Genomic DNA, 10371 nt, shown 5'->3' with positions numbered 1-10371 from the left:
AGTCATAAGAACGTCGAATCTGAATCACTTGAAAAAACATGGGGGTGCTTAATTTTTTTCCAGGTGTATATATGGCATATTTTCCTATGTATTATCTCTAACTAAATCTTGACACGTTTTTTTCATACTAACAAAAACCTTAGTTTCCTCTTTTTTATTATTATTAATTCTGGCTATGTCCTCACTTGTATTTGTACTAAAGTTAAACGAATCCAAACTTCCATAGTGTTGCATTGTGTCCATGGCAGTGAAAGAGTTAACTAACCAGATTTTTTTTTACATTAGTGTTTTTGGCATTAATGATAAGTCATCATGTGTTTATATTGATATTGTTCTAAACCAGGTCATATTTCATTATCTCTAGTGGAATGGAGTGTATGGCAGCAGCTTATTGGCTTGTATCCCCACCTGGTGGATTGCACCACGTCCACCTCGGCCCAGGTGTGCCGATCCTTAAGAGAAGCTCTTCATGAATACGTTAGTCTTCTAAGCCCTCCACATGGTCAGGTGATAAATGGAAACAGTTCATAACATGGTCTTGTTTCTACCTAGCACTGGTCCAAGTAGCAGGAAAAGAGCCTTCCCCAACATAACAGCACCACCATTATTGAACAAAATGTGAAAGCTGTGTAAATAGGGTTGACTGTACCCAAATTCTGTATAGAAATTTAAAATAACCTTGTTTTATTCTCACATCATATCAAAAGTTAATAGCTCTTTTCCCATATGGGAAATATTTGTTGGAACTATTCTGGACTTGCAGTATTTAATCTTTTTACTTCTAGGAAGTCTTAGTGTGCACACATATATTTTGATGTTTGTTTTCTTTGAGCAGTGAAGGAACTGTACATGAATTATATTAATGAGAGGTCTGAGAAAAAACAGAAACTATTATCAAATGTGATTAAATTTTGTTTTTTAGCAGTTTGTCTTTCTGTCAGGTACACCCTTTATATTGTGAAAAAATCTAACAAAAATATTATATAGTGAATTCTTCAAGCAATAAAAGACTATCAGAAACAAATTTGATTGGTTAAGTTAATCTTATTATTTTCAATCATAAATCAAATAATTTCTTCCCACATCTGACACATGTACAACAGTTGATAGAAGATGTTACCTCCTGGTGCAAACAAGATGAACTGTTCTCAATAAATGAGCTTGTGTTGTACAATTGTTTGAGGATTTCTTGAAGGATAAATTTAAATGCTTTTATGTAGTTACTAGTTTGAGAGAGTGGCTTATGGTCATTGGTGATCACACTTAGATTTGATTCTTCTTCATTCATCAAGACTTATAATCCACTAAACAACTCCTTACAGTAAAGTGGGAGTAGTATTTTTGTCAGTACAATTAATTTAAAACTGAAAACTCAGATCCAACTGTCAGTTTCTTCTCAAGTTAATTTTAGAAATATTGTTTCTAAGAATCAAATACTTGAGAATGTTAGATATGTCAGCAGTGAACAACATATCATAATCAGTTCTCATGAGTATAAATTTATGTGACATTCCACAAAAATTCGAGTATTTTACAAAAATTTGTGGAAAATAATTGATCTCCACAACCAGTACAGACTTGCATGGAATACAATAACCCATAAGTGGTACTTACCTACCATATTTATTGTGGAGATCAATTATTTTCCACACTTCTGTATCTAGATGGGACTGTGTGAGTACCAGTACAGACTTGCATGGAATACAATAACCCATAAGTGGTACTTACCTACCATATTTACTCACACAAAACATGTCAACAACCAGTCTAAGAACAGGAAAGCATGACTAGTTATGTTTAGAACACAACCTATGAACAATAAATGATTGAAACATGTGACAACTATACCTTCCAAAATACATTAAAATACTGTCAAAAACCAGTCTTAAAAACAAGAAAATATGACTAGTTGTATTAAGGACAAACAGTAAATGGTTGAAGGATAAAAATATCAAGATAACAACAAGGTATATTACTATGCACATGTTGTTCCAGCTATTGGAGATCATGCAGTAGTGTAGGAACATACTTATGCTGGCCCCTTTTTTTTTGTCGGTTTAAAAGGGTTGCAGTGTAAGTGACTGATGTTACCAGTATTGTCCATCCCAGAATGCTTTGGTTTGACTTTGATGAATTAAAACTGAAGAAATTCAAGAATGTTCATACTGTTTGAAAGATGAACTCATTTACCTTCCTCAGCCAGCACAATCACTGTACGTAAGATATCACACAAGGATATTAATGGATATACATTGTTTCATGTGTAACTTTTAGATGAAGATAGTCACATTGGAGAATAATTAATGACAACATGTACTTGCACGTGAAGATAGTCACATTGGAGAATAATGACATGTATTTACATTGTTTCATGTGTAATTTTTACATGAAGATAGTCACATTGAGAGAATAATGACATGTATTTACATTGTTTGATGTGTAATTTTTACATGAAGATAGTCACATTGAGAGAATAATTAATGATAACATGTATTTCCATTGTTTCATGTGTAACTTTTAAATGATGATACTCACACTGGATATCAATTCAAAAGAATATGTACTAAAATTGTTTAATTCTAAATAAAGGTAGTCACACTGCAGATTAATTGACAAGAACAATGTGTATTTACATTGTTTAATGTGTAACTTCTAGAAACAAACAATCCATATTAAAAAAATCATTTGAGAAGTTTCTATCCATAAGTTAGCACACTATCTAATTGATAAAGGTGTGAAATATCCTATACACTACATTTAAATAAAGAAGGCTAAACCAGCTGTCTACTTTGACTCAAACTTAAGAATTCTGTACATTTAAAGATGGAAGCACTTCGTTTGTAAAGAATAACACATCTTCCTCCTTACATTCTTACTTCGAGCAACCTGACAGCATCATCTAAACAAAAGTGACCAGAGAAATGATGACTAGAATATTGTTGAGGTAGGACCAACTTATATGCCACAAAACTATTTAACAAAATTCTTGATAAGGGAAGTTATATTTCACCAACAGCTCTACTATTCTGGAGAATATAATACATACAAGGCTCACACCATGTCTGACAAATGTACAGGCAGACACAATATTTTTCAAAATTCAGACTTGTGGACAAGATCAATGCAGGTTATATAAATCTTTACATCATCAACAAACAGTTGCTAATTTAAAACCATCATTCTTCATCAGTATAAAACTTTCCATTTCTGATATTTAGCTTTTCTATTGTCAAAGATGCTGGGTATCACTCTATTGAAGTTCTTTACAATGGAATCAATAAAACCACTTGCCACTCTTCCGTTGGGTCTTATGATATCTATTATGTAGCTAACTTGGGTTGATAGGATGTGGTACTTACTGAACAACCATTCATTAAAAGGTTGGAACAAAAGGGCTAGGACCCATTCAATATCAAGTAACCACCACAATGATCAAAATCACATTTTCTCAGGCTTTGACTTCTTCCCTTTGGGTCTCTGAAGAGTGGAGTTGGCACCAAATAGCTTATGCTCTCCATGCTTTAAGATGATGAAGCAGTTAGGAGGATGAGCTCGTTGCTCCAAGCTTTCTCGTAACTTCCTTGGTGGATCAAGGTAGTACTAGAGAAAAGTAAAACAAGTTTTCCTTTTTCATATTTTAATGAAATAACATAAATGTTTTTGTAAAACTAAAACCTAACATCTTACTGTAAGTTACAACATTAGACCACTAAAGTCACAATAGGCTGATTCCTGTTCAATTATGATTGTTTTGTCCCTTTACTATGCATGAAAAGCTTAATAAGTTCTTCAATTCTGATCACGTAGGTATGCATGTCAATTCCTTGATTTGTTGGAGCACACTCCTAAAATCATTTTATTTCTGCCTTATCAGAAAATTTTATGAATCAGAAACAATGTGTTCACCATTCGAAAATATGTATGAATCAAACACTGGGATAATGCAGATAAAAAAAACTTTCATTAATACAATCCTGAACAAAAAAAGATTACAACTTTTGTTTTTTTTTAAATGTGCGAAATCTGAAAATGATGAGGAGTGGAAGTCATCCAGTGACAATAAGTTAAACAAAGTTATCTGTTCAAACTATCAACAAATGATAAGAAAACTGAATATTGCACTTGGGTATAATTTTGATTCAAATGATCCATCAAAAGTAATTAAAATATGGTGTAAGACACTGATAATACACAATAGATCAGTCATATTCAGCAGTGAGCAGTTTAATCTTAATGAACTAATTTAGACAGCTGATATTTTGTAAATGAATAATCAGAAGATAAGGATATCTATAAATGTACTTGTTAAATTTTTCACCTAAGTGTGAATACAGGCATTCAGAATAATAATACAGCTTTGGATAATATATTAATTAGTAAGTTTTTTAAAAAGATAAACTCTCTAATAAGTAGCTACATTTCTATTTTCGAGATCAGAGTTTTTTTACTGCAAAGTTGAAGGCAGATTTATTTTTCAAAGTTTACAAATAATTAAAATTATGTAGGAATAAATCCAGAGCCTACATAGTTTTCTGTAGAATTCAGAGTCAAATAAAAAAAAACTACCTCTTGATGTTAAATATTTGGTCCTTTAATAATTATTTCAATATGTTGATAGGCATTGCGACATAATATTTTATATTTTATTCCAGTTTAGGAACGGAACCAAAATAGAAGAAAGAAAGTAGTTTTTATAAGGAACTTGCACTTTCCTTTAAAAAGAGAAATTGAACTTTTCAAGATTACTCCACTAAAATTGTTGAAGATAACTGTCCCTAGATTTCATGTGATAAAACTAATAAAGGTGCTTATCACAGTGTGGTCGATAATGTATAATCAAGTGAAAACAAATTCACTCTGATTCTAAAAAACAGACAATAAAATATTTACTATTTGGCAAGAAAATCTGTGGTGATGCTATTTAACCTATGCAGAGATTAAAATGGTTCATAAGATGGAAACTAAGTTTTATAAGGAACTTTACAAATACAGTAGTACCAAAAAATAATTACAGATATTTCATAATTATTCTAATTCCACCATCAGCATGAAAAACTTAATAATTAACAACTTTAAAAGTATAAAAAAAAACATCATAAACATTTACAGGAAAAGTTGTTAATACCAATGAGAATTTATAAAGAACAACACAGGCTGGGAGAAACCATAGAAACCACGTGTATGCTGAGTAATCAATTAATTAAACAATTAAACTTAGTTTACTGTACTAGACAGAGTTTAAGAACCATTTAATGACAGTTAGGCTTTTTTTTTCCCTTTTAAGTGATTCCTATCTAGCTAGAGTTAGTTGTTTCTTAAATAAGAGTACTATTCATTTAAGTAGGTTAATGTCTTAACAGTGTTATTTATTGTTAAAACTGAAATAATAATGTTAACAAATACAGTTAAATCAGGTTATTCAAAAAACAAAATATTTTTGAGAAAATAAAGAATAATGAATATTAAAATACCATACCTTTTTGTTGTTAAAGCAATCTTACCCTAAGTAACACTGGTTATGTTTTTAGCATGTAATAAGCAAGCTACTCTATTGTTTAGGTTAAACAAGGTAAACAGGAACAGTAGACATCACTGTGGCTAATTATGTGACCAATGGTCATTAGGCCCACTCTCATATTCATGAGTTGTTTACAGACATGCATACTGTCATGTGAAGTTGTGCCATTGGTAAAAGTACTAGCTATCACAGTGTGTGGGTCCAGTTATTACATATCATTAGCTAAACAAGTTTGAGTCATGGCATAGCTACTAAGGCTATCATCTGCCATTTTGAACTGCTTACCAAAAGGAAGACAACTGTCTAGTAACACCCATCAACATGCCCTGGGCTACTCTTTACAAATGAATATGTGACCATCATTTTATAACACTCCTGGGCTGACATGGCCTGGTTGCTACTTCATGAATTGATGGTCACAGATTTGAAACCTGGTGGCACCAAACATAAGAGTTATAATATCACAGGCCATCCAACTATTTGCTGGCATAAAAAGAAAAAGAAAAAAGAGTAACCTAAGAGGTAGGGTGCAGTGCTGCAACATTTCTCTTGTTGGCAGTTCAAAATTAGAGATGATTCCAGATAGACGTAGTAGCTTTGAAATAACTCTAAAACAAAGTAACAATATAATGCCCCCATGGCTGACAGGATGAAAATAGTTGGAGGAACCCATGACCTTTAAATCATGACACAAAAACCCTAATCATGGGCCATTCTGGCCTGAGGCTTGAACAACCATGAGTTAAATAATAATGAGACATCAAAATGGCAATATTTAGATTACATGGAAAGTTGGAATTATCAGAAACACTATTTTTGATTAGTTGTTATTTATAAGACAATAATAAATTTAACTGTAACTGCAATTAATTGATAATTATGTTACAATAATCAATTATACTTGATACTCAAAAGTTCTTTATTATATAGAATTATCAAGTTAATTGCCCAGTTCTACCATAAGATGCAGTGCACTTCCATTTAAACTTGCCACTAAAGATTCGACTTTGAACTAAATGTTCATCAGTCATAACATAGCTCCATCTACAATATCACCACATAAAGCATTAATTAGACCTTGGATTTCTACCTTGCATGTTTCTACCTAAACCTGTTACCAAAACTTCATTAGACATTTGATTTCTACATTACATATCTCCATCTTAACCCTCTCACAACAGGCTCGGTCAAATGAACCGAGTTTGTGACCCCAAATTGACCCTTATAGATTCCATACTATAACTTCTATTTTTTGCAAGCTTTCAGTAAGCATCATGTGTTTTGTAGACAAAGTATTTTTACTAAAAATTTCTCCATGAATACATGGAGTCAAAGTGTTGACTGCTCCGAGTGCAAACTGATTTTCATGTTAAGATTAAGAATACTTTTCTTCATCTGAAAATTCTCGAATTTCATTTGTGTAACCTCTAAAACCACCTAAATAAATTTCCACCTTTTTTTCAGTAAAACTTTGTATTTTATCTGGTATTTTCTCTTTTGAACTGTATCTAACTAATATTCCCACCACACAAGTTGTAAATCTCTTGGCAAACATGTAGCTTATGTTACCCTACCAAATTATGTAATGCACGGGCTACTCGCAAGCATATGAAAATTATCATCATCATAATTCTTTATTTTACATAATCTAACCTTAAAAGTTTCTAATTTTTACATTTTAGTTACTTTTATAATAATAAGTAAAAAATACAGATGAAAAATAAGAAATATAATACCTGGATCTTTTTGTTTGCTGTCGACTGTCAATGAAACTTAGCCCTACTTTTTATACTAATGGTACTACTGCACTAAATAATTTATTGAATTAAACAATTCACCAAATAACACAGAATAATAACACACAAAAAGCAGACAACATCCTATAACTGTCACAATTTTTCTGACTTTCTTTGGGACAAGAGATGTTAAAAATTCAGCTAACTAGTAGTAAAATAGACAATTCTCTGTACGGAAAACAATGTAATATAATACATTATTTGACAGATTAAAGCTTTGGTTTCCTATTTGTTATAAATAATACAGTATTAAACATCAGCAAGAACCGTTGGCAATTTGTGAAAGAGGGGATGTGACAAGTAGGCTCTGTAAGCACATAAGATTGAAGTCTATAAAAATTATGCTTTGCCTGAGTGATGAACATATTATAATGAACAATTTACATAAAATTTCATACTTCTCAGAGGGGGTGGTAAATACATTAGAGAAGAGGAATACCTAGACACAAATGTCACAATTCTCATAATAGAGGAAATTGAGGATTTTTTAAAAATATTTCCTTATAAAATTGAGGACTTAAACTTATATAACATTAAAACCTGGATTATTGGCTATGTTTCGATGCTAAGTTTATTTGTGTACCATGATGAAAAAATGCTTTAATTAAATTTTGAATGTAATTCGTGACATGCACAGAAAAGAATGCCTGTATAAAAAGAGTTAACCTACCACTAAGAATTCATTGGCCACTATTTCCACTTCATATATCTCCACCTAAACCTGTTACTAAGTATTCATTAGCCACTATTTCCATTTCATATATCTACACCTAAACCTGCTACTAGGTATTCATAAGCCACTATTTCCATTTCGTATATCTCCACCTAAACCTGCTACTAGGTATTTATTAGCCATTATCTCCACTTGGTATATCTCCACCTAAACCTGCTACTAGGTATTCATTAGCCACTATTTCCACTTCGCCAAGTGGAGATAGTGGGTAATGAATACCTAGTAGCAGGTTTAGGTGGAGATATACCAAGTGGAAATAGTGGGTAATGAATACCTAGTAGCAGGTTTAGGTGGAGATATACCAAGTGGAAATAATGGCTAATGAATACCTAGTATCAGGTTTAGGTGGAGATATACCAAGTGGAAATAATGGCTAATGAATACTTAGTAACATGTTTAGGTGGAGATATACCAAGTGGAAATAGTGGGTAATGAATACCTAGTAGCAGGTTTAGGTGGAGATATACAAAGTGGAAATAGTGGCTAATGAATACCTAGTAGCAGGTTTAGGTGGAGATATACGAAATGGAAATAGTGGCTAATGAATACCTAGTAGCAGGTTTAGGTGGAGATATATATATCTCCACCTAAACCTGATACTAGGTATTCATTACCCACTATTTCCACTTGGTATATCTCCTCCTAAACCTGCTATTATGCATTCAATGTGGCAAATCTAAATCACCTTTAATTCACCACAAAAGTGAACAGAACTTCATTATTACTTTTTAAAGTAATCTTGACAACAAAGAAGACACCACTGAACATCACATCAAAACACAGAGCACAATCAATCGAATGAAAATTTTAGACTTATGACAATTTTCTTGACAGAAAATTTAAGGAATATTATTTGATTCAATCCAGATACCTTTCCATTAACAGATACGATGCCTAGCCCTATAATACTTTTTTTCCTTTTATTTATTTATTTATTTTTTAACTTTTGCCATTATGATTGGCAACTCTAACCCATTTAACAATACTTTTAGCATGCTTCACGTGTACTGTTCCTTGTACTGTTGTAGTTCTATTTTTCTTTAGTTACTCTAATATAAAATCAGTTTGGTACCTGTGACATCCATTGACCCTTGAAAAATGTGTAAGCCGAAACGCCGGGTTGAATAAATTAACATTCATCTGAAGTTGTTTTTCGTCTTCATTGAGAATAAAAATTCACCAACACAAATAAATATATAACACTAAAAACACCCAATAAATTGTTAACACATTTTAATATTTTTGTGGTTCAATTTCCCGTTCACCTTTACTGTATGTTTATACTGCACTGCCACTGTAGAATAGGCATCCTGCACATGCCTAAGGTTATCTATTTGTTATGTGGGAACATTTTCTTGAGACACCAAAGGGGTAATTTTATCCAATCAGAAATAGCCTTACTTAGGTCAATTGCAAGTTCTGTAAAGGTGGCATCCCAGGCTCCAATAAAATGAAAGTGAAAAGAAATCAAACCGATATATGTATTATGTAGTATAAATGTTGATAGTGTAGTTACTTTGATAACAGATGCCTCATAGTTATCATTCTTACATTCACAGCTTCATTATACTACTATATTACCTCAAATATAATACATCTACATTCAACAGCTTCAATAAACACACTAACATAAGTTTAATACTTTAAGCAGCATGACTAATGCAGATATCGTTGCATTAGACACAGTAGTGACCACAGCTACTATGCATTCATTGGCCACTATTTCCACCTAAACCTGCTACTAAGCATTCACCAGTACTTCATTGTTCATCAAGTATCATCAACAAACTTTAGTGTTTCTTTGATAAATAATTTGAAATGGTTACAACCATCTGAAATATCTTACTGATTACTGTAACAAAATGTTCATCAGACATCATGACAAGCATCTTACCAACTCCCATCACTAAATGTTTATATCCTGTTATTACCTATTACATTATATCACTTTAAATAACCTTAATATATTCTAAAGTCAGATTTCACTGCAATACTTGTAACATACAAGCTAGACCAGACAATATTTTCAGCTGTTATGCATGCTACATTAGACATAAAATAAAACACTGAAAAATGCTGAGAAATTGATATACATTTTTGTACTTTTAATAGTCGAGCACCTAGAGAAATAAGATATTAACACTTGAGTTTATTAGCCATTATCTCCACTTGGTATATCTCCACCTAAACCTGCTACTAGGTATTCATTAGCCACTATTTCCACTTCGTATATCTCCACCTAAACCTGCTACTAGGTATTCATTAGCCACTATTTCCATTTCGTATATCTCCACCTAAACCTGCTACTAGGTATTCATTAGCCA

General features: G+C 32.1%; 2 protein-coding genes across 9 annotated transcripts in view; one reads left to right on the top strand and one right to left on the bottom strand.

Moving 5' to 3' along the window:
* The window catches only part of LOC106475686 (protein MON2 homolog), a 5999-nt gene extending 4985 nt beyond the window's left edge, over positions 1–1014 (top strand). For 7 of the 8 annotated variants that reach the window (XR_002608946.1, XR_002608947.1, XR_002608945.1 and 4 more), the window contains exon 6: positions 365–519. Coding sequence is in view for 1 of the 8 variants with exons in the window: in XM_013936364.2 (XP_013791818.2) it covers positions 365–531 (167 nt within the window). In the remaining 7 variants the exon portion in view is untranslated. Of the gene's footprint in view, positions 1–364 lie in introns of all 8 variants that reach the window. The other variant, XM_013936364.2, reaches the window with a different exon arrangement.
* Positions 1015–2605: 1591 nt separating this feature from the next.
* Positions 2606–10371, bottom strand: part of LOC106475685 (N-acyl-phosphatidylethanolamine-hydrolyzing phospholipase D-like) — a 12050-nt gene continuing 4284 nt past the window's right edge. The window contains exon 3 of the mRNA XM_013936363.2: positions 2606–3600. Within this exon, the coding sequence (XP_013791817.2) occupies positions 3439–3600 (162 nt within the window). The 3' untranslated portion in view covers positions 2606–3438. The remainder of the gene's footprint in view (positions 3601–10371) is intronic.

Source organism: Limulus polyphemus, unplaced genomic scaffold (assembly GCF_000517525.1).
Source record: "Limulus polyphemus unplaced genomic scaffold, Limulus_polyphemus-2.1.2 Scaffold8989, whole genome shotgun sequence".
Taxonomy (NCBI): domain Eukaryota; kingdom Metazoa; phylum Arthropoda; class Merostomata; order Xiphosura; family Limulidae; genus Limulus; species Limulus polyphemus.
Note: the sequence above shows the minus strand (reverse complement) of the source record. Positions and strands in the feature narration are given on the sequence as shown.